This window comes from Bos grunniens, chromosome 13 (assembly GCF_055505025.1).
Source record: "Bos grunniens cultivar Pamir isolate PY7600 chromosome 13, Bosgru_T2T1.0, whole genome shotgun sequence".
Lineage (NCBI taxonomy): Eukaryota > Metazoa > Chordata > Mammalia > Artiodactyla > Bovidae > Bos > Bos grunniens.
The window spans coordinates 23,591,397-23,617,172 of NC_141177.1; the positions used below are offsets into that span (position 1 = coordinate 23,591,397).

The following is a 25,776-nucleotide window of genomic DNA, read 5'->3' on the forward strand; positions in this document are numbered from 1 at the left end:
TTTCTTCTGGAAAATGAGCATTTCCCTTATCTATGGACTCAACAGATGGGTAAGGGAGGGAGGAAGGTGACTGGGGATACAGATGTGGTATCCCCCCCAAATGAGATTTTATTCATCTATATATGTATGTATGTGTGTGTATATATACACATATATGTATAATTTAGAACAAGCCCTCAGAAAACAATGTGGCCAAAAAGTATGGACACCTATTTCCACAATAATTATTAATTTTGTCATTTAAAGCTTCTGTGATCCTGTGGGCGTCAGATTTGGATTCTGGAGCCCACAGGCACTGAGACACCCGTAGCTCAGTGATCTCCCTCCTCCTTCCTCCCTCCTTGCTCTGTTCAAAGTACTGAAGCCCTTTAAAAAAAAAAAAAAAAAACCTACATTTTTCAACGTGAGCCACTTCCTGCTCTCATTAACTCCATCCTCAGTGACTTAGCCAGACCCCGATCCTGGCCCAAGAAGGGAGCCGGACTGTCCAAGTCTAAGGTCCCTCAGGTCCATAAGCAGAGCAGTTCGGCATCAAGGTTTCCCCCGAGGAGCTGAGATGAAAACAAAAGAAGAGCCAACCTCAAGTCTCAGGCAGACCCTGGAGTGGCTGAGAAAGGAGCTGGTAAGGCTTTGTATTTCTTTTTACCTTACACCTTCACCCCACATCTTCTGAGGCCCCCTGGTTCCTACCTCCTAGGGGCCCCCTAGGCTGGGGCAGAGCTGCAGGCTGGGGTGTAGGCCCCACAGGCTCCCATCTGGGATCAGCCACACTGTGCACAGTTGCCACCCCAGGTGCTGGGATAAGTAGGTCGTGGCCTACATAGGAGGCTCTGGGTGCAGTGCTTGCCAGACTGGTTTTAGAATTACACTGAGTCTGGTATGTGCCCAGCTCTGTGGCTTGTGGCCTCTAGCAAATGGCTTTGAACTTCAGTCTCCTTATTGTAAAAGGGGGATGACAATAGTACTAACATCACAAGGGTTATTGTGAGAACTTGGTGAGGGGATGGTGTAATTCACTTTGTGCTTGCTTGGCACATCTACCCTGGCTCTTACAGTCCTGGCCCAGCTGGAAATGGTGTACCAGAGCTGTCTTAGCCGGGGCCTTCTAGAAAGCAGACACTTGCACAAACTCTGGGGTATTCCTGCTTATTTGGAGGTGCAAGCCCAGAGGGGTGAGAGTGAGGGGAAGAGGTGCGGGGGCAAAGGCCAGTACTATTCCAGCAGATGCCTTGTGTTACCCAACTGGATGCCACTTACAAAGAAGCCCTAAAGAGGCCAGCAGCCCTCTTGGCAGCTGGTTCTCCTCACTGTGGGACTCTCTGCCTGGAGGAAGAGCTGCACTCTGCCCGAGAGAAGTTTATCCACCCCACTCACTCCTGTCTCCCATTTCCTGTCTGTAGATGTCCACGCCATGGGGCACTAATTCTCCTGAGCTTATGAACGGTGTTACCTGGTTCCTCAGTAACTGCTCAGGAAGCCAGGTCTTACATCTCTCCTTGTGATGTTTCTTCCAAGTCCAAAAATAAAAGGATGCCCCCATAGTATGTGGGGACACTAGCCAAGAGAGAGAAGGAGGTGGTTTGGGGGAACCCCAAAGGGCGCCCAAGATTTGTATCTCAATATGCCAGTTTCAACCCTGGGAGAACTGATCATCCTGAAGAGGAAGAAGAGGGCGGTTAAAAATAGACTGATCAATTCAACAACTTAAAAAACTAAAAAAAAAAAAAAAAAAAAAAAACATGAGCTTCTACTTCTGGCTCAGGGGAGGGTGGGATGCAGGGACAGAAAGGATTGTCCAAAAATGACCTGCCTGGGTTGCCAGGCAACAGACCAGCTGGGACCCAGGCCTGTCCCAGCTTGGTGGGAGGGGCTGGCCCAGTAGGGAACCTCATGGGTCCAGGGGACTCCAGTGGCGGAGCCACAGCTAATTATAGGCTGTGTGCTGCTCCCTCCTTGTGCTCCCCTAAACACTGTGTCCCCACGTTAAGACTGCTTAGTATCTGAACTCAAAGAGCTGATTTTCATTTGATAAAGTACTTCTCTCCTACCCATGAGGAAGAAGAACAGGTGGGGGAAGGGGGAATGACCTGTAGGTAGAGGGGCCTCCCAGACCCAAATGCACCCCCACCTCCACATGATGCCAAGAGGTGAGTTTTGAGTCTCTACTTACTGGTCCCCGACTGGTAAGGTTCCCAGTCAAGCCTGCTTTAACCTCTATCACTGGGAATTTACATGACTCCACAAGGACTCCCCTCTGGAGCCCAGCCAAGGAGCCCCAACTGACTATCAGGGAAGCATGTCCGTCACTCTACGCAGCTAAGAGAACAAATCAGTAGCACCAACAACTACCATGGATAAAAGTCTGGTGCTCTTCCTCCAGTTCTGGAATCATAAAGCCCCCAAAGTCCTGCTGGGATCTAAAACAAGGGAGAGATCCTTGGAAGGCAAGTAATTTGCTTTCCACTTTGCAGATGAAGAAAAGGAGGCTTCGGTGAAAACATGGCTTCTGTGAGGCTGTGGGCTTGTCTCCGATTAGACAGTGAAGGAGACATCTTTCTGGGAAACGTCCAGTGCTCTGGCCGCTGCCTCACATGCTTCTTCTCTCTCCTAGACTGAGATGCAGGACCAAGACCAGAGACTCCTGCTTACACTGAGGCACCTGCACAGCGTCCTAGAGGAGCTCCGCACAGAGAGTGTCCAGTGGGAGGACGCCAGGTCGAGTGGTGGGACCTCCCCCATCAGAGCTCGAGCAGGCTCTGAAGGCAGGGGCCGCCAACCCTTTCCCTCCAGGCGCCTGGCCCATCTCCTTCAAGGGGTAGACAGCAGACGAAGTTCCCTCCCTTAACAGGCCGGAGATGACCTTGACTTTAACCCTCCCCCAACCAGTCTAAACTTTGACTGTGATGCTGTTGAAAGAGAGCACTGGAATGGGAGTCAGGAAGTCCAGGCTCTGGATTTACCCCTGCCCTCATTCACTCTATGTCCCTGGAACTGTCACTCAGCTTCTCTGTGTCACTCTCCTCTCCTGTCACTTAGCAGTATTTCACAAATAAGCTAAGAGATGTGAATACATTTGGGAAACAGAAACATGTTATATGGCTTCTGGCCAGCACCATGGTTGTAATCCTATTCTTGGGAATTTCTCACAAGGTGATTATTAAAACAAAGAAAGAGCTCAGTGTGCCAGGGTGTTTATCCAGTGTTGCCATGGTGAAAAACAGAACCCCATGTAGTGACTTGATGATTGTTTTCAGGCCTTTTATTTCCCTTTATCTGAAAGCAACAGGCCCTACAACCACCCTGGCCATAGGGATCAGCATGTGACCAGGCTTGACCAATTACAGTTCATCATCATCCTAACAAGATGATTGGCCCAGTGGGTGGCCCATGTGACTTCACAGAGCCAATCACAAACCTTCTCTGGCATTACCCTCTTGATACTTGTTCTTCTGAAGTTGCAAAGCTGGGTCTGCCAGTGGCCAGGATTACTGTGAGGTGACAGAGACCTGCCTGGAGTAGGAAAGAAAGAAGCTGTTCAAAGAGAAGCAGAGAGAGGGTCATTCAAGAGAAGGGCAGGCCAGAAGGGTGCTGGCTCTCTTTAGTCCCTGGTTTCAGACTCTAGTTCAGTGAGTTACTCCTGTTGTCTATCCAGAGCAAAAAACCAGAAAATTCCACCACTATCACCTATGAACTCAGGCACCAGTTTGTTTTTGCTTAAGCTGATTTGAGTAGGGTTCCCCTCATTTGCAACCAAAACACTCCAGATGGTCAAAGAAACAAAGAAGAGAAATCAAGAAAAAAAATTGTTTTTGCCTCATTCAGGGTTAGCAACACCAACCCTGTTTGGCAGGCAACAAGATGTATGATGTGGCAGAACCCTCAATTATATGGGATGGAGTCATAACTTTTAAAAATTATATTTGCCTATAAGAAAGACTTTTAAATGGAACAGGTGAAAATAATGTCCTGGTGTTAAGATGGTCCAATTATCATCAGGCTTTTTTTGTTTTTGAAAATCTTCTGGCATGTTGTTAGGATATTGTTTTTAATGGCTTTGAAAAAGTAAACCCATTGCATAAGGAGGCAAAGGGTGGGGGGAGGGTTGTATTATATATACAGTGTCCATAGTCAGACTAACCTGGGGCTGTTTCTATACAGTATTTGATAGTACGAAAAATTGTACTCTATCAATGGCTGAATGCATAAACGAAATGCAGCACATACATACAATGGAACATTAGTCAGCCTTAAAAAGGAAGGAAATTTTAGCACTGCTATAACTTGAAGACATAGGTGAAACTTGAAGACATAATGCTAAGTGAAATAAGCCAATCACAAAAGGACAAATACAGTATGATTCTACTCACACGAGGTACCTAGAGTAGTCAAATTCATGGAGACAGAAGGTAGTTCTGGTTGTCAGGAGTTGGGGAGCAGGGAGTCATTTAAGGATTGCCGTGCTTCAGTGTTACCAAATGACAGAGGTTCTGTGGATGGATGACGGTGATGGTGGTATAACAGCGTGAACGTACTTGATGCCACTATACACCTTAAAATGGTTAAAATGATATGTATCTTATGTTATATTTCACCACAGTTAAAAATAAATACTTTAAATTTAAAAATTACCTGCTCTGTGATGCTGGGGCTGGAGCTGGTTAGACTTTGCCAATAAGCAGGGTGAGCTAGAGGGACACCGCAGGGCTGGAGGAAGGAGAAAAGACTTGCTTCTTCATCTTTCTTCTCTTTAGCTTCTCTGGTGGCCTTCCTGCTCCCATGAGCATCATCCAGCAATGCTCCTTCACCTCACAGCAGCAATTCCTCCTGTGGCACCAGTCAGCAACCCCTTCTCAGGGCTCTAGGTTCGCTCCATGGGGCACTTCCCCCAACTGCAGAGCCAAGAGCTCCAGCCAGAATCTCCTCCCCAGAAGTCTGAGTTCCTGCCCTCCTGGCCCCACCCTGCTTTCCAAGACTCGAGCCCCAGCTGAGCACACCTTCTTTCTTAGATACCTGAAGTGGAGTACTGCACGTCTCCTGCTTTATGTTTTTCAGTTTTGATCATCTCAGCCTCTTCTCTTTGTTCCCTCAGGCCTGCGTGTGGTAGATGCTTCCTGAAGTGCTACTTTCATTCTATCTTAGAGATCTTTTTATAACCTTTTGGTCATCCAGTTAACAACGTTATACTTGGTTAGCAATTCTCTATATTAAATTCTCTCTGTTAAAATAACTAGGGTGGTTTCTGTCTCCAGCCTGTCTCTGACTGACACAGTTTTCAACTTTGGGCTATCATTACCGATGCTGTTGTAATCACGTCTGTTCATGTGCATAAGCACAGTGGCTCTAGGATATACAGGTTTCCTCCACTATCCAAAAGTAGAGTGTTCCCATGAAACATCTCACAAGCTGAAACTGTGTAAAGTGAAGAAACAGTTACCTTAGGACAGATCTTGCTAACAGAGGCACAAAATGAGATAGACTGAGATAAAGCAAAGACACAGGTCAAAGCCAGACCAAAGCTATGGTGGCCTGGTGCAGAGAGATGCTGAGTGCAGTTCCTGGGGAAATTCATGGGGAAGGAGCTTGGTGGCCCCAGTCCCCCCTGCCCCCTGCTGCCCCTCCCCAGGGTGTTTGCTGCCTCTGTAACAGCTCACCCCAGATCAAACACTGAACATCAGTTTCACTTTTCACTCAGTTTTGTAAAAATGAAAATCACCTTGGGCTTTCTTTCAATTCACAAAAACAGTTCCAAATGTATATCTCTCATAAAAGTGAAATGGCATCAAGTGAACTTTAGAAAAGCGACAGATACCTGTATAGCAAAGAGTTGAATTGGAGGTATGTGAATACTCAAGTTTATAAGAAATGTATTTTCCAAAGTGGGGCATTTGCTTACACTCCCACAAGCTGTATCCAAGAGCTCCTGTTCCTCCATATTCCGCCAACACTTGGTATTATCAATCTTCTTAATTTTTGCCAATATACTGAGTGCAAAATGGTGTTACACTGTGACCTTAACTTGCATGTTCCTACTTATGTAGTTGTTAACCTGAGTTTATTTCCAGCTCCACCATTTACTTACTTTTTGATCTTTGATCTCCACCATTTACTTACTCTTTGAGACTCAGTTATCTCATTTATAAAAGAAAGGATAAAAATAGTATCTAGCTCATGGGATTAATATATATATTGTATAGTAGAATGCATATAACCCACCTTACACAGCACTTGACATTGTAAAGGCTAATAAATGATACCATTATTATTACTGTATAATCACAAATATATTGATTTGTGAAACTATGACTATTACAAATAGACAAGCTTGTTAGCAACCATCATCAGGCGAAATATCTGCCTGACCATACAAAGTAACAGTGACATTTGCTTCCCATGCCCAATGCCAACCACTAGCCCCTTTTGCCTCTCCCAACTTCCCACAGCTGGGCCCTCAAACCATGACCATCTGCCAATCCCGTCTCTACTAATCTGGGAAGATAAACCCACCCCTCTGCTGGGGTATTTGTTGTTTTTGAGATCCCACCTCTGGAACCAACATTTAATTTCTGATCCCAGGTCAGAAAAAACTCAGACTGAGCCCAGATGCTGGGGGACAAGGGGATTGGAGTGGAAATGACAGCCTCAGTGCTGGTTCCCGGAGGGCAGGGTTACAGATCATGTTTGTCCAAGCCAACCAGTGCACACCAGAGGGAGCTTGGGGATCGTGATCATGAAGGAAAATCTAGGGTTTTCTCTGCTGAGGCAGCAAAGACAGGACTATACACCAAAGTCTTGCATCCAAGAGTGAGGAGATAAGGGGGCACAGACGGGAAAAGGACTGACGAGGTCAGAAGCTAAAAAATTAGGAGCAGAACAACAGTACAAGATGTGATACTTATTGTCAGGACAGGCAGTTCAGGGCTCACACTGTGATTTAACCAGAAAGGATCAGGGGCTCGTCTTTACTTGCTGCGAGCATTCAGACCTGGGCCAGGTGTGACAATCTTGCGGAGTGTGTTCTGGCTGTATACTGGTGTGTAACAAAATGCTCCCAAACTTAAAACATCATCATTTTATTATTGCAACAACCATTCGTCGTTGCAGTAAATCACGCTTCCCATGGTTCTGGGGATGGACTGGGCTCAGGTGGGGAGCTCTTGCTTTTGGTCTTTCAAGTGGCTACAGTCATATGGTGTCCAGCTTGATTCATCCCAAAGGCTTATTCACATATCTGGCAGTGGATGTGGGCTGTTACCTGGGATCTTAGCTGAGACTGTCAGCTGGAACACCTACCCATGAACACTCTATGTGACCTGAGTTACCTCATAGCATAGTGGCTGGTGCCAAGAATGAGCATCTGAAGAGTCAAGAGGAAGCTGTATAGCTTTGATGACCCAGCCTTGAAGGTCATACAGTGTCACATCCATTGTATCCTTTGCAGAAGAAGCCAGGCACCAAGCCCAGCTCACATGCAAGGGCAAGAGAATTAGACCATCTCTTGATGGGAGGAGCATCAAAAACTTGCATATGTGTTTTAAAGCCACCACTCCGTGTAAGACTGGATAGGTTTCCAGTGTGGTATACCAGCTGCAAGGACTAGGTGGGGCTTATTATAAATTCAGGCAGAATGATAAGCAGAATCTCATCAAAATCCAACAGAAGGAACTCCAGGAAGTGAAGGGTAGGTCTGGGTCTACAAGAGTTCACTCATCACTCCAGCCTTACTGTGTTTCATTCAATGTGTTCCTAAGAGGTGTGTTCAGCTCTGCTGCTATGACAAACCAACCTTGAGATCTCAAAAACTCAACCCAACCATGGTCCCTCCTTGGCTCACACTACATGTCCTACACTCCTGTGGGGGGCATGGGGTGTGTGTCAGGGAAGGTGCTCATGCTCGGGGACCCAGCCATCATCTGCGATGTCATCTGATGCTACAGCAGGGAAGATACATTTGGAGAGTCACACACTGTCTCTTCCACATTTTAACCAGGCGGTGACATGTGTCCCTTTTGCCCATAGCCCATTGGCTAGAATTAGTCACATGGTGTGTCCCAGCCAGGGGAGGGAGTTGGCTGGGAAATGTGAGGTGTGGATGACAGTCTGGCAAGCACCACTGTGACAAACACACTCTCTATTCTCTCTCAACAACTGGCTTCCTCACCACATCAGAGTGGGTCCTCATCAGTCTCCACCATCCCCCAGAAGCTCCTAGGGTGCACTCTAGGAACGGGGACACCCAGGCCCACCTAGACCTGCTGAAAGGAGCCTCCGAGTTGGAGTTGGGGAACTGAGTGTCCACCAGCCCCAAACCCTCAAGGGAAGGCTGAGAACCAAGGGCCGGGGGCTGTTCTGCCATCTGTCCTACTTCCTGGCTTTGGCTTCCTTTAACTATGTTTGGGCTTTACTTTCTGGTCTTCTTTCTGCATTTTTTTGTTTATCCACTTCCATTGCTAAAGATTTCACGGTCCTGCTATTTCTCTACATTGATGTCCATAGAAAGGGAATCTGTTGAATCAGCTCAACCTTTGACATCTGAGTGCATCAGAGCAGGTTAGTATAAGGTAGATTTGTTCTCTCCTCTGCCTCTTCTTCTTCTATCTCTTTTCCTTCATCACCATTGTCAATACACAGGAAGTATAATGCAGTAATTGAGTAAGGGCCACGACACCAGCATGCCTGGATTTGAATCCCAGGTCTGCTATATATTAATTCTATGGCCTTAAGCAAATAACATAACTTTTCTTGCCTCCATTTGCTCCTCTGTAAAGTGCAGACACAACAGTTAATTACCTCATATACCTATTGAGCAAATGCAGTGAATCAGCATGGTCCTGGCACATCAATCTTAGCTATTATAATGAATAATAACAGCTACAATTTTTTAGCTCAAGACAGTGTAGTAGCTCAGTATAGCCTGGAGTCTCACTGCCCGTGCTCAAATCCCAGCTTTCCATTTACTAATGATGTGCCCTTGGGCAAGTCATTAAATTCTCTGTGCTTCAGTTTCATCATGTATAGAATGGGAATGATAATATACCTACCTTCTGAGGTTGTCGTGAAAGTGAGCTAACACATGTAAAATGTTTACAGCCATGCCTGTCTTCTAACAAGGGCTGTGTATGTGCCATGTAAACTCTTCATTTTCATTATCAGTCATCTACCCTGACTACCAGCACCATACGAAACAGTGTAAAAATGCTGCACTGAACCCACTCAGCAGCTCTGCAAGGGTCATATTATATCTCCATTTTAGGAACGTAGGGCTTGGGTTTCAGTGGAACTAAGTGGCCCCAAATAACACATTGAGTAAATCTCAGATCTACCTTTTGCCTAAGCAGAGCTCTGACCCACAGCACAACGGTGCTCTTCCTATCAGACGAAGTGGAGGGAGGGGTTCCGTGGGAAAGAGGATGCAGAGATGTTGGGTTCCTGTGTCCCCCTCTCCCCTGCCGCTCCTTCTGGCAGAGTCTGGGGAGACAGTCTACGTGTGTGTATGTGTGGGTATGTGTGTATGTGAAAGGAACTCAAAGACATCTTTAGACGACACCCCCTGGAATCACCATGGTTGGTGAGCAGACCCAGAGTCGAGATGTCCCCAGGAGTGCAGCCCCTTTCTTACTCCCAGCAAATCGTGAATCCAGTTCATAAGATGGGAATTCTGCCCTTCCTCTGCCCCCTGGTCACAGTCCTGCTCCTGTTTCACTGGACCAAAACCAAGATGTGTGCCAGGCTGCACTCCCTGTGGAAACTCTGGGGGATAATCTGTTCCCGACCTTGTCTGGCTTCTGGTGGCTGCAGGCATTCTTGGGCTTGAAGCTACACCTCTGCCTTCTGCTCTGTGTGTGAACAATCTCCCTCTGCCTTCCCCTTACTGAGGATATATGTGATTACATTTAACACTCACCTGATAATCCAGGATAATCCCCCATCTCAAGATCCTTAAATTAATCACATTTGCAAAGACACCCTCAGAGCTCTGCTCAGGCAGAAGGTAGATCTGAGATTTACTCAATGTGTTATTTGGAGCCACTTAGTTCCACTGAAACCCAAGCCCTACATTCCTAAAATGGAGATATAATATGTAAAGTAACATTCATGGGCTCCAGGGATTAGGATGTAGGGGCCACTTTTCCATCTAGCACAGTAAAGGATCAACAAAAAGGAATTTCCTGCTCATTCCTACTGGAAATCATTCTCTGTCAATGTGCAGGGCTAAAGAGAATTTTGTACAGCCAGGGGTTACCATGGGCCCTGTCAGAAGAATGAGGACAGATGCTTATTGAACATGGGCTATGCATGGACACCATAGCATATCACAGGCTATACAGGAAATACCTGTTGATATTCCCATTTGACAGAAAGGAAACTGAGACCCAAAGAGCGGGTGGTCAATGAAGGAAAAGCGGGGCAGTTGAAAGCAAATGAAACTGGTGGTTCAAACTCTGGTTTCTTTCTGATCAACGTTTTTGTGTTCCTTATCAAGGACTAAGGGACTTACTCGGTGGATGGGCGCCACCTGGTGTCCATGTGGAGTAACTCTTCGGTTAACCAGCCTGCTCTGCATTGTGGGACTGCCTTCACTGTCTGCTTTCTTACTGAGGAACGGGTTATACTGGGGGGGGGACACTGACGCTTTCTGGCCCTGAGATCTAGGTTCGGCTCTGCCACTGACTGAATGACCTGTAGCAAGTTACTTCTCCTCCTCTGAACCTTAACTCTGAAATGAAAATGACACCTGTCAGAGCTGTGGGAGACCTTGTGGAAGTGCTTTGTAAATGGAATAACCAGAGACAATGAAAAGAAGCATTATCTGCAATAAAAAGGGTAACAGGTCTGGACTAATTTAGAAGAATACTTTATTTGGTAGAAACCAACACAATACTGTAAAGCAATTATCCTTCAATTAAAAGTAAGTAAATTGAAGGGATTTCCCTGGTGGTCCAGTGGCTAAGACTTAGCACTCCCAATGCAGGGGGCCTGGGTTCAATCCCTGGTCAGGGATCTAGATCCCACATGCCACAACTGAAGATCCCAAGTGTCACAGCTGTGACCCAGCACAGCCAAATAAATAAGAAATATTTTTTAATAAATAAATAATTTTTTAAAAAATAGAAAAATACTTATGGTGCATCTGCTATGTGTCAGATGCTGTTCTGGATGTCAGAATAAAAAAAAAAAAAACTAAATGGATAAAATTCATGCTTTCCTGTAGTCGACATTTTTGCATTCCAATTTCATTCATTTATCTACAAGTAGTTTTCTGGTGTGTCAGGCACTTTCCCAAGAAATGGGCATAGAAAGGATTTAATATATGGCTACCACACAGGGAGCAAGAACACAGATCTGGGTAGGGACAGAGATAGGTTTTACGTGCCCTGAAGCTTATAAAATTTAGGATATTCTTTGAGTAAAGAAAAAGAATAAAAAGTCATAAGTGCAGCAGTACATTAAAGAGGGGAATTTTTCTTTTATAACTATGGAAGAAATAACAGCAAATGATGAAATTTTAAAAACTGACACAAATGATAAAATCATAAACTCTGGAAATACAGCATAATATTTTTATGAATTAGCTGCCATGATATAGCTCTGTAACTTTTTTCTATATATTCTTTGACCATATAGCCATAAGATAATGATTTATTTCTATAAATAAAGACAATAATTCAGTCTTTATAAGATTGACTTTTTTGGTGGGTAGTTTAAACAAGTTTCTCTAAGTTGTAAAGTTTAATGCTATGTAAGTTCTTAGGATTATTGTCAAATTTGAAAAAATTCTAAATTTCTTTAACATTAATACATGAGCTATAACTCTTTAAAATTTTTTTTATTGGAGGATAATTGCTTTACAATATTGTGCTGGTTTCTGCCATACATCAACATGAATCAGCCACAGGTATACATATGTCGGGGCTTCCCCAGGTGGCACTAGTGGTAAAGAGCCTGCCTGCCAATGCAGGAGACAAGTAAGAGATGCAGGTCGATCCCTGGGTCAGGAAGATCCCCTGGAAGAGTGTATGGCAACCCACTCCAGTGTTCTTGCCTAGAGAATCCCATGGAGGGAGAAACCTGGCAGGCTACAGTCCATAAGGGTTGCAAAGAGCTGGACATGACTGAAGTAGCTTAGCATGCACATGTGCATACATATGTCCCCTCCCTCTTGAACCTCCCTCCCATCTCCCACCCCATTCCACCTCTCTAGGTTGTCAGGAACATGGGTTAAGCTCCATGTGTCACACGGCAAATTCCCAATGGCTATTTTACACATGGCATGTATATGTTTTCATGCTATTCTTGCAATTTGTCTCGCCCTCTCCTTCCCACACTATGTCCATAAATCTGTTCTCTATGTCTAAGTCTCCACTGCTGCCCTGCAGATATAAAAATGAATGCATTTGAGTCAGTCCAAATGAGGTAGATGAACCTAGAACCTACTGCAGAGAGTGAAGTAAGTCTGAAAGAGAGTCAAATACCGCATATTAACGCATGTGTATGGAATCTAGAAAGATAGTATTGCCATTTGTAAGGCAGCAATGGAAACACAGACATAAGTCCTTTTATATAGTGACTAAGCTTAAATACTTTTTGAGTTGACAGTCCATTAACTAGTTTTATTGTCAGCATCCCCATGTGGTAGCATAGTATGAATTCCACATTATCTTCATCCATGTCAGTATTTCATGTCAAATTTCATGAGAAATTTGAATCTTTCCCCCAATGTATTTATAGAATTCACTTTTTTTGTAATTGGTTGCGCTGGGTCTTCGTTGCTGTGCTCAGGCTTTCTCTAGTTGTGGCAAGCAGGGGCTACTGTTTGTTGCTGTGCTCAGGCTTCTCATTGCAGTGGTTTCTCTTATTGTGGAGCACAGGTTTTAGGCATGTGAGCTTCAATAGTTGCAGTATGTGGGCTCAGTCATTGTGGTGCATGGGCCTAGTTGCTTTCTCGGCATGTGGGATCTTCCCAGACAGGGATTGAGCCCGTTTCCCCTGCATTGGCAGAGGCAGATTGCTATCCACTGTACCACTAGGGAAGTCCTATAATCCTCTTCTTTTAATTAATTAGATTATCACAATCAAGTCTATTCATTACTTTGATATGAAATGTATCTATTCCTCTTAATGAATTACAGTTACTCTTTGGTATCTGTGGGGAAATAGCAACCCACTGGGAAATCCCATGGACAGAGGAGCCCAGTAGGTACAGTCCATGGGGTCGCAAAAGAGCTGGACACGAGTTAGAGACTTGGGGAAGGAAATGGCAATCCACTCCATTACTACTGCCTGGAAAATCCCATGGACAGAGGAGTCTGGTAGGCTACAGTCCATGGGGTCGCAAAGAGTTGGACACGACTGAGCGACTTCACTTTCCCTTTCACTTAGTGACTAAAGAACAACAATCTGCAGGACAATTATTCCCCTGCAGATACCAAAATCCACAGATGCTCAGGTCCTTTATGTAAAAGGATAAAGTATTTGCATATAACCTACTCACACACCCCCATATTTTAAATAATCTCTAGATTACTTATAACATCTAACACAATGTAAATGCTATGTAAATAGTTGTCACTGTATGGCTGTTGGCTTTTGGAAATTTCTGGAATTTTTTTTTTCAAATATTTCGCTGAGGTTGATTGAATCCACAGATACAGAACCTGTGGATATGGAAGGCCTACTCTACCACTTTTGTTATGATCTACAGGTCACTTATTTGTAAGACACTGCTAGGACAGAAATGCTAAGTGAGGCATAACCCAACACTATGAGATCATAAAACACTCAAATTCCCTCATAGATATATTATGCTTGCTGTTTACAGTTCTCCATATCCCTACAAACGTAGGACTTTGATATCTTTTAGTTCATTCAATTTCTATTAGAAAGGAGGAAAAAACATGCAGGACATTTATAATTGTACAAGCTGCACTGCCAGATACACTGCCCGGACTTTGCATGCGTGTGTGTCTGCTCAGTCATGTCCGACTCTTTGGGACCCGCACTGGGCTCCTCTGCGCATGGAATTCCCCAGGCACAGTATATTATGACAGAGGGAAAGTTGAAAGACAACAATCTTAAATGGGCCCAAGGGAGGCAAGTGACTCCTGGAGTGGGTTGCCATTTCCTAACCGGGCTTTGCTAGGAACCAAATCCTCTGCATATAGTTTAATACATCTGATGATCAACAGACTTTTCTATAGACTAGCTCTGGTACTGTGTGTTTCAAATCTCTTCCCCACCCATTTTGTACACACCCCTGATGCTGGGCACTACCATAACCTGTGGCCCTGCACCTTCCTGTCACAGTGCAGGGTGAGTCAGCACAGTGGACACTAGCAGTATTCCTGGAAGCCATTCCTGCCCTGGGATGGACAGCAATGGCACACCTGTAGATGAAAGGGACTGCGAACCACATAAACGGTTCTTGTCTTCGTCTGTTTGGGCCACTACAACAAACCACCACAGACTGGGTGGCTAAACAACAAACATTTGTTTCTCTCAGTTCTGGAGGCTGGGAAGTCCAGGATCGAGTTGCCAGCAGACTTAGTGTCTGGTGAGATCCTGTTTCCTATTCCATAGACAGCTGTCTTCCCATTGTGTCCTCACATGGCAGAAAGGTTGAAAGGTTTCCTTTATAAGGGAACTAATCCCACATTACTAACATGGAGCCCTCATGACCTAATTATCTCCCAAGTGCCCCATCTCTCAATACTATCACATTGGAGATTAGGATTTCAACATATGAATTTCGGGGGACACAACATTCAGTCCGTAACACATCTGAATCTAAAGTAATGTACACCTAACTCAACTCTGTCTTAGCTGTATCCTTCCAGTACTGCATTGAACAATATATTATGACAGAGGGAGAGTTGAAAGACAATGATCTTAAAGGATTCTAGTTAAATACCTTACTTCTGCAATGTTTATAAAAACATATACCCTGCTGAACATATTGCTATGTTCTCCCAGGAACTTGGAGGGGCCCAGGCAAGCAAGGACCCTGAAACTGAAGATTCACTGTGGTCAGGATAAATCAACTCATAGAACATGAAAAAATAATAAGTAAGGGGGAAGCTATGCAGGACCCTGTAGTTGTCAGGAAGGTGTTTGGTTTTATTCTAAGAGCAACAGGAAGACTTAAAGAGCTTTATAAGGGGAGACCGCTCTGGTTGCAGTGTGGGCAGTGGGCTCAAGGGAGGCAAGTGACATGAGGGAGATTGCTGAGGAAGCTGTTACAGCTTCTCTAGTAGGGAAGTGGTAGAGAGGGTAGAGACAGTGAGAAATGAATAAAGTCCTATTTGAAGGTAAAGTGATGGGCTTGATTGCTGCTGCTGCTGCTAAGTCGCTTCAGTCGTGTCCCACTCTGTGCGACCCCAGAGATGGCAGCCCACCAGGCTTCCCCATCCCTGGGATTCTCCAGGCAAGAACACTGGAGTGGGTTGCCATTTCCTTCTCCAATGCGTGGAAGTGAAAAGCGAAAGTGAAGCTGCTCAGTCATGTCTGACTCCTAGCGACCCCATGGACTGCAGCCTACCAGGCTCCTCCATCCATGGGATTTTCCAGGCAAGAGTAGTGGAGTGGGGTGCCATTGCCTTCTCCAGATGGGCTTGATTATGGATTGATATTAAGAAGTTAGCATCAAGGACATCTCCCAGAGGTCTGCCTGAGTGGTCACTGTGACACAGTTCCCTGAGGTGGGAAAAAGGGAGTGAAATCATTCCCAAATATGTGACCCTGTACCCATGGCTTCTCCTCTCCGGGCTACTTCCTCATCACAATAGGAGGGGAATTATTAACTACCTTGTGATACCCCACATCCAAGGGCAAAGGAGAAGCCCCAGCAAGATGGTAGGAGGAGTGAAATCACATTTAGAATCAAACTCCATACCTGCCAGAGATGCTTAGAGGGCTCAAACACCTTGTGCACACCAGGACCCAGAGACCCCACAGAGATTGAGACAGAACTGTGAGTGTCTCTTGAGGAGGTATGGGTCAGCAGTGGCCTGCTGCAGGGGCAGGGGCTCTGGGTGCAGTAGACCTGGGTATAGCATAAGCCCTGTTGGAGGAGGTCACCATTAATCCCACCATAGAGCTGCCAGAAGTTACACAGGACTGGGGAAACAGACTCTTGGAGGGTACAAACAAAACCTTGTACACACCAGGACCCAGGAGAAAGGAGCAGTGACTCCACAAGAGACTGACTCAGACTTGCCATGAGTGTCCAGGAGTTTCCAGCAGAGGCGTGGCTCAGCAGTGGCCTGCTGCAGGGTTGGGGGGACTGAGTGTAGCAGTGCTTGCATGGGACCTTTAGAAGGAGGTCACTGATTATCTTCGTTACCTCCACCATAGTTTGAGCTCAAGTCAAATAACAGGGATGGAACACAGCTCCACCCTTCAACAGAAAATTGGATTAAAGATTTACTGAGCATGGCCCCGCCCATCAGAACAGGACCCAGATTACCCCTCAGTCAGTCTCTCCCATCAGGAAGCTTCCATAAGCCTCTTATCCTTCTCCATCAGAGGACAGACAGACTGAAAACCACAAACACAGAAAACTAACCAATCTGATCACATGGACCCCACCCTTATCTAATTCAATGAAACTATGAGCCAAGCTATGTAGGGCCACCCAAAAAGGACAGGTCATGGTGGAGAGTTCTGACAAAACGTGGTCTACTGGAGAAGGCAATGGCAAACCACTTCAGTATTCTTGCCTTGAGAACCCCATGAACAGTATGAAAAGGCAAAAAGATAAGTCACTGAAAGATGAACTCCCCATGTCAGTAGGTGCCCAACATGCTACTGGAGAACAGTGGAGAAATAACTCAGGAAGAATGAAGAGATGCAGCCAAAGCAAAAACAAGACCCAGTTGTGGATGTGACTGGTGATGGAAGTAAAGTCCGATGCTGTAAAGAACAATATTGCATAGGAACATGGAATGTTAGGTCCATGAATCAAGGTAAATTGGAAGTGGTCAAACAGGAGATGACCAGAGTGAACATCAATATTTTAGGAATCAGTGAACTAAAATGGACTAGAATGGGTGAATTTAACTCAGATAACCATTATATCTACTACTGTGGGTAAGAATCCCTTAGAAGATATGGAGTAGCCCTCATAGTCAACAAAAGAGTCTGAAATACAGTACTTGGATGCAATCTCAAAAACGACAGAATGATCTCTGTTCGTTTTCAAGGCAAACCATTCAATATCACAGTAATCCAAGTCTATGCCCTGACCAGTAATGCCAAAGAAGCTGAAGTTGAACACTTCTATGAAGATCTACAAGACCTTTTAGAACTAACACCCCCCAAAAATGTCCTTTTCATCACAGGGGACTGGAATGCAAAAGTAGGAAGTCAATAAATACCTGGAGTAACAGGCAAATTTGGCCTTGTAGTACAAAATGAAGCAGGGCAAAGGCTAATAGAGTTTTTCCAAGAGAATGTACTGGTCATAGCAAACACCTTCTCCCAGCAACACAAGAGAAGACTCTACACATGGACGTCACCAGATGGTCAATACTGAAATCAGATTGATCATATTCTTTGCAACCAAAGATGGAGAAGCTCTACACAGTCAGCAAAAACAAGACCGGGAGCTGACTGTGGCTCAGATCATGAACTCTTTACTGTCAAATTCAGACTGAAATTGAAGAAAGTAGGGAAAACCACTAGACCATTCAGGTATGACCTAAATCAAAATCCCTTACAATTATACAGTGGAAATGACAAATAAATTTAAGGGATTATATCTGATAGAGTGCCTGAAGAACTATGGATGGAGGTTCATGATATTATACAGGAGGCAGTGATCAAGACCATCCCCAAGAAAAGGAAATGCAAAAAGGCAAAATGGTTGTCTGAGGAGGCCTTACAAATAGCTATGAAAAGAGAGAAGGGAAAGGCAAAGGAGAAAAGGAAAGATATACCCATCTGAATGCAGAGTTCCAAAGAATAGCAAGGAGAGATAAGAAAGCCTTCCTCAGTGATCAATGCAAAGAAATAGAGGAAAACAATAGAATGGGAAAGACTAGAGATCGCTACAAGAAAATTAGAGATACCAAGGGAAATTTTCACGCAAAGATGAGCACAATAAAGGACAGAAATGGTATGGACCTAACAGAAGCAGAAGATATTAACAAGAGGTGGCAAGAATACACAGAAGAACTATACAAAAAAGATCTTCCTGACCCAGATAATCATGATGGTGTGATCACTCACCTAGAGCCAGACATCCTGGAATGCAAAGTCAACTAGGCCTTAGGAAGCATGGCTACGACCAAAGCTAGTGGAGGTGATGGAATTCCAGTTGAGCTATTTCAAATCCTAAAAGATGGTGCTATGAAAGTGCTGTACTCAATATGCCAGCAAATTTGGAAAACTTAACAGTGGCCACAGGAATGGAAAGGGTCAGTTTTCATTCGAATCACAAAGAAAGGCAATGCCAAAGAATGCTCAAACTACCGCACAGTTGCACTCACCTCACACGCTAATTTGCCTTGGGCTCAGGTGGTAGAGAATCTGCCTGCAATGTGGGAGACCTGGGTTCGATCCCTGAGTTGAGAAGATCCCCTAGAGAAGGGAAAGGCTACCTACTCCAATTATCTAGCCTGGAGAATTCCATGGACTATATAGTCCATGGGGTTACAAAGAGTCGGACACGACTGAGTGACTTTCACTTTCACATGCCAGCAAAGTAATGCTCAAAATTCTCCAAGTGAGGCTTCAACAGTATGTGAACTGTGAACTTCCAGATGTTCAAGCTGGATTTAGAAAAGGCAGAGGAACCAGAGATCAAATTGCCAACTTCCGTTGGATCATCGAAAAAGCAAGAGAGTTCCAGAAAAACATCTACTTCTGCTTTATTGACCATACCAAAGCCTTTGACTGTGTGGATCCCAACAAACTGGAAAATTCTTAGAGATGGGAATACCAGACCAGCTGACCTGCCTCCTGAGAAATCTGTATGCAGGTCAAGAAGCAACAGTTAGAACTGGACATGGAACAACAGACTGGTTCCATATCAGGAAAGGAGTATGTCAAGGCTGTATATTGTCACCCTGCTTATTTAACTTATATGCAGAGTACATCATGAGAAATGCTGGGCTGGATGAAGCACAAGCTGGAATCAAGATTGCCGGGAGAAATATCAATAACCTCAGATATGCATATGACTACCCTTATGGCAGAAAGCAAAGAAGAACTAAAGAACCTCTTGATGAAAGTGAAAGAGGAGAGTGAAAAATTTGGCTTAAAACTCAACATTCAGAAAACTAAGATCATGGCATCTGGTCCCATCACTTTATGGCAAATAGATGGGGAAACAGTAGAAATAGTGACAAACTTTATTTTGGGGGGCTCCAACATCACTGCAGATGGTGACTGCAGCCATGAAATTAAAAGACGCTTGTTCCTTGGAAGAAAAATCATGACCAACCTAGATGGCACGTTAAAAAGCAGAGACATTACTTTGCCGGCAAAGGTCCATTTAGTCAAAGCTATGGTTTTTCCAGTAGTCATGTATGGATGTTAGAGTTGGACTAGAAAGAAAGCTGAGAGCGGAAGAATTAACGTTTTTGAACTGTGGTGTTGGAGAAGACTCCTGAGAGTCCTTTGGACTGCAAGGAGATCCAACCAGTCCATCCTAAAGGAAATCAGTCCTGAATGTTCATTGGAAGGACTGATGTTGAAGCTGAAACTCCAATACTTTGGCCACCTGATGTGAAGAACTGACTCATTTGAAAAGACCCTGATGCTGGGGAAGATTGAAGCGGGGAGGAGAAGGGGATGACAGAAGATGAGATGGCATCACCAACTCAATGGCCAGGAGTTTTGAGTAAACTCCGTGAGTTGGTGATGGACACGGAGGCCTGGCACGCTGCAGTCCATGGGGTCACAAAGAGTTGGACATGACTGAGCAACTGAACTAAACTGAGGTTGTTTGAAGAGTAAATGAGACAACCCATCAGCAAGGAACCTGGGACCTTAAATAACCTATATACTGAATGCTATTGTTATTCCAAGATTTATCAGTATTTCCTATGGAAATTCAAAGGAGGAAACCAGCCTTGGATCCTTATGCTCTTTTATTTTTCTTACTTTGTAGCAGTCGGCTTTAGTTATTGAAAGCTGTAATATTCCAAGTAGGAAAATGTTTGCTGTCCCTAAAGCACAGGTCAGTGTGAATGATCTCTTTAGCAATAATAATGATGCCTAATATTCATGAGAAATGCTGGACTGGAAGAAGCATAAGCTGGAATCAAGATTGCCGGGAGAAATATCAATAACGTCAGATATGCAGACGACACCACCCCTATGGCAGAAAGCAAAGAACTAAAGAACCTCTTGATGAAAGTGAAAGAGGAGAGTGAAAAAGTTGGCTTAAAACTCAACATTCAGAAAACGAAGATCATGGCATCTGGTCCCATCGCTTTATGGAAAATAGATGGGGAAACAGGGGAAACAGTGGCAGACTTTATTTTTTGGGCTCCAAAATCACTGCAGATGGTGACTGCAGCCATGAAATTAAAAGATGCTTGCTCCTTGGAAGAAAAGTTATAACCAACCTAGACAGCATATTACAAAGCAGAGATATTACTTTGCCAACAAAGGTCCGTGTAGTCAAAGCTATGGTTTTTCCAGTAGTCATGTATGGATGTCAGAGTTGGACTATTGTAGGAGACAGGAAGAACAGAAGAAAAGCAGGCCCAGGTGAGGGCCACAGAATTTATAATTATTGATAAATTGGATGCTTTAAGGCATGGGACTCTTGGAACAAGTCCAGAGCGAACAGTTTATAATCTTGAAAATAAGATATGATCCTGGAGGCAGAAAACCAACCCCAGACTGTTTCCCAACTGGCCTCTCAGAGTTACATGTTTTTCCGTATCTGGAGGAAATCTATAGATAAGAATATTAGTCTTAGTTACTGATTTGTTACTGATTACTGTTTCTTGTTTACCGAAAGGTTAATGATCACTTTGTTCTTTGCCCTGAAGGCCACATGAGTTATTGCTTAAGCCCCTGCACATCCCTTCCTTCGCGGCTGAGAGTATAGCAAAGCCGGCACGGATTCAGTTTCGGCACCTTCACCTGGGAGCGGTGTTGGTCCCCTGATCCTCGCCTTTCACTGAACTCTTGTGTCTTGTTTCTCATTCTCCGCCGCTGTATCCCGCTTTCGCTTTCGGAAACCCTGTTTGTCGAGCTGGACTGAACAGGGAACTGAAAGTGAAACCAGCCTCGAGGCTACGCTCCTGGCGGCGGAGAACTCAGGGAAATCCGGCCAGCTCAGACGAGGAACGAACCTTGGTAAGCACACGCCTGCGAATTTGTCAATCAGGGTAACAATGGGGCGAAATCCTTCTAAGCATAGTGACTGTATGCAAGTGTTAAAAACTTTGTTAGTTCGGAGGTTGAGATATCTCAATCCTCTTTTAAAGAATTGTTTTATGCCACGGAAAAATATTGCTACTGGCTAGCTCCAGACAGAGGGACTTTGAGGTATGAGGAATGGCAAGAAGTTACGCGTTGCCTGCGCTGTGCCTTCCCACGCTGGGGAAAAGATTCCTTTGTCTGTATGGTCAGTAGGGAATCTTATTAGCACAGCTTTAGGGACCACTGCAATCCAAAGGCTCGGATTCAGGGGATTCTACAGAACAATTACAAGAACAAATGGAAGAAATGAATTTATATGATAACATTGGTGATGAGGAAGAGAAGCAATCAACAAAAATGAAAAATAAGAGCCAAAAGAATGACAGAAGTCAAGAACAGATCTTGCTCGCTCGTCCGACTGCACCTCTGGTTGAGCCTCCCCCTTTCAATCCTGAAACCCCTTGGGATGATGGATTTGCTTTTAAACCACAGATAACCGTGCCTAGTAAAATGATGCCTTTACAAAAAGGGGTTCGTATGCAGGGGGATAAAGACGCTTTAGTTCTCCCCGTGGCTGTAACTCAAATCCCACCATATCCTCAATTCCCACAAGGAGGAATGCATTACGATTGTAACAGCCATACCATTTAAAACTATAAGGGAGATAAAACAGGCATGTACCCAATATGGAACTAATTCTCCTTATACCATGGGACTAATTCAGGGACTTTCACAAGTTGACCGGTTAATTCCTTGTGATTGGGAAGTGATAGCCAGAACTTGCCTATCCACCTCAGAATTTTTACAATTTAGGACCCGGTGGCAAGATGAGGCAAATCAACAAGCTCACAGAAATGCGACTGCCAACCGGCCAGTTAATATAACGCTTGGTCAATTAATGGGTAGCAGAGGAAATTTTGGCATCCAAACTCAGTTATAATTTAATGATCAATTACTTACTCAAGTGAGAATGATACGTTTAAAAGCCTGGGAGAGAATAAATCCACCCCGACAAGCCTCGGTTTCGTTTACCCAAATTAAACAATCAAATGCGGAACCTTTTGTAGATTTTATCACCAGGCTACATCAAAATTTGAACAAAACAGTCTCACAGCCTGGTTTGAGAGATTTGCTGATGCAAGTTCTTGCTTATGACAATGCTAACTCAGAATGCAAAAAGGCGATTCAGCCTCTCAAAGCACAGGGTGCCCCTCTAGAAGAATATCTTAAAGTTTGCCAGGATATTGGGTCAGAACCATATAAAATGCAACTCCTGGCTCAAGCATTGTCTAAGGCTAATAAAAAGACGGATATGAGATGTCACCAATGTGGAAAATTAGGACACATTAAAAAAGACTGTAAAGGAGGAAATTTTAAAAAGATAAAAAATGATATCAAGACTCCAGGATTATGCCCAAAATGCCATAAGGGAAATCACTGGGCAAATCAATGTAGGTCAAAATTTCATAAAGACGGGACTCCCTTGTCAGGAAACGGGAATTGGAGCCTGGCTCGGGGCCCGAAAAACAGTGCAGGCACTTGGAACACAGTTCCCTTTGCCTTCCCAGCTCAACCTCAAGAAAACAATCAGTTCATGACTTACTCCCCGCAACATCAGGGAGCACAGCATTAGACATACCAGCCTTAGAAAATTTAGTAGTAATGCCCTGTATGGGAATATATAAAATACCAACTGACATCTGGGGACCCCTCCCTAAAAATACTGTTGGTTTAATAATAAGAAGAAGCCATCTCACTTTAAAGGGGGTCGAAGTTCAGATAGGAATAATAGATGAAGATTTTGAAGGAGAAATACTTACAATGCTACAACCCGATGTTCCCTATCAAATATCTAAGGGAGATCAAACTGCTCAATTGTTATTATTACCTTATATAAAATTAAATTCTCCTAAAAAGAGAATAGGGGAATTTGGAAGTACAGGAAAACAAGTATTTTGGCAAATTTTTGTTACAGATGAAAGACCAAAATTAGAAATAAAAATTATGGGAAGGCAATTCCCTGGACTTGTGGACACAGGGGCAGATGTTTCTATCATTGCCTCTAAACACTGGCCTCAATCCTGGCAGTTACAACAAGTTCTTACAATTATTACTGGAATAGGAACAATGAGCAATATAGCTCAGAGTGCATGCCCTGTGTGTTGCCAGGGGCCCGATCAACAAACTGTTAGGCTTCAACCATTGGTCACTGATATTCCTATTAACTTATGGGCCGTGATTTACTTATGCAATAGGGAGCTTATGTTACAATACCTCCCATAATGTCTCAGACAAAACAAATTATGACTAATATGGGACTTCACCCTAGTACTCCTCAAAATTTAGCCTAGGGGCCACTGTTCCAAAGACTGCATTAAAAATAAAATGGCTTTCAGATAAACCTATATGGGTGGAACTGTGGCCTTTATCAAAAGAAAAAATCGAAGCCTTACAAACGCTAGTAGAAGAACAATTAAAATTAGGACATATAGTAGAAACTACTAGCCCTTGGAATTCACCGGTCTCTGATTAAAAAGAAATCAGGTAAATGGAGAATGCTTACAGATTTAAGAAAAATCAATGCTGTTATGGAACCCATGAGAGTATTACAACCTGGACTCCCTTCTCCCGCTATGATTCCAAAGTGATGGAAAATTATTATCACTGATCTAAAAGATTGTTTTTTCACTATCCCATTAAATCATAATGATGCTCCAAAATTTTGCTTTTACTATTCCCAATATTAATAATAAAGGCCCTAGTCAGCGATATCACTGGACTGTTTTGCCACAAGGAATGATGAACAGCGCCACCTTGTGTCAACACCTTATAAATGAGCCTTTATGTTTAATTAGAGAAAAATATCCACAAGCCTATATTATTCATTATATGGATGATATTTTATTAGCATACTTTGATAAGAAAATTCTTCAACAAATATTCTTAGAAACCCAAAAGATTTTAGAATTGTATGGATTAATTATTACAGCAGATAAAGTTCAAATTGAAGCTCCTTATCATTATTTGGGTTATACATTAAATAGAAACACTATCTCCACAAAAAAACACAGATTCAAATTGACCAATTAAAACCTTTAAATAATTTTCAAAAATTATTAAGTGATATTAACTGCCTTCGTCCAACCTTACGTATTCCTAATTATGCCTTTAAAAATCTATTTAATATATTACGAGGAGATAATGAATTAAAAAGTCCTCGGTCTCTAACCCATGAAGCCAAAATAGAAATACAACAAATTAATCAGGCAATTCAAAGTCAACATTTGACTAGGGTAGAATTAAATCAGCCTATAACAGCCTTAATTATGCCCACTCCATATTCTCCCACAGGAATAATCTGGCAAACAGAAGCTATAATTGAATGGGTCTTTTTGCATCATAAACAAACTAAGTTTATTGACTACTTATGTTGATGTGGTTAACAAGTTAATATTTAACATGAGAACTCGTAATCAACAATTGTCGGGTTACGATCCAAAGACTATAATAGTACCATTTTCTAAAACACAAATTGAACATTTATATATTCAAAATATTGAATGGCAAATTGCTCTTTCTGATTTTATTGGTGACATTGATTGCCACTACCCTTCTTCTAAGTTAATCAATTTTCTTAAAATACATTCTCCCTAAAATAAGAAAAATAGAGCCTATTCACAATGCTGTCACCTATTTTACTGATGCAGATAAGGACCTCAAAACAGGTTATTTTGGTCCTACTGAAGATTTGGCAATCCAAATATCCTTCTATACAACAGGCTGAGTTAGAAGCTATTTACACTGTATTATTGGATATTAAAGAACCTGTTAACATTGTTTCTGATTCACAATATGCTGTCAAGGTTACTTCTGTAATCGAGACTGTAACAATACCTAACTCTAATCTGCCTATTATTCAACTGTTTAATCAATTACCAAATGCTATTTTTTATAGAAACAATCCTTTTTATATTACTCATATTCGATCACATTCACAACTTCCAGGAGCTTTAGCAGAAGGAAACAATACTACTGACACTAAACTCATTTCATTTCTTTCTCATCACAATTTCACGAACTAACACACTTAAAAGTTAAAGGACTATAACATAAATTTCAGTTGACTTGTCAACAAGCTAAAGATATTGTATCTCATTGTCCTTCCTGTCAACAAGTTAATTCTACTCCGACATTGCCCGAAGGTGTTAACCCACAGGGATTATTTCCCAATGATATTTGGCAAACTGATGTAACACATTTGGCAATGCTGGAGTAGTCCATGGGTCTATTGACACTTATTTTGGAATATGTACATCACATCATACAGGACAAACTGCAAATCAGTGGGTCTCTCACTTCAAACAAGCTTTGCTCACATGGGACTCCCTAAACATAAAAAAT

At 43.3% G+C, this 25,776-nt stretch overlaps 1 protein-coding gene and 1 long non-coding RNA gene across 2 annotated transcripts; one reads left to right on the top strand and one right to left on the bottom strand.

The window, feature by feature from the left end:
• Positions 1–443: 443 nt before the first annotated feature.
• On the top strand, positions 444–4,625 carry C13H20orf202 (chromosome 13 C20orf202 homolog). Its single transcript, XM_086332642.1, has 2 exons — positions 444–622; positions 2,612–4,625. Exons 1-2 carry the CDS (start codon positions 557–559, stop codon positions 2,843–2,845), a joined length of 300 nt encoding a protein of 99 aa, XP_086188768.1. The 5' UTR covers positions 444–556; the 3' UTR covers positions 2,846–4,625.
• LOC147360485 (uncharacterized) lies at positions 3,371–5,390 on the bottom strand. Its single transcript, XR_015139196.1, has 3 exons — positions 4,630–5,390; positions 4,368–4,549; positions 3,371–3,510 (listed from the first exon to the last, which is right to left on the bottom strand). It is a non-coding gene; the product is annotated as an uncharacterized LOC147360485 (long non-coding RNA).
• Between the last annotated feature and the right edge of the window lie 20,386 nt (positions 5,391–25,776).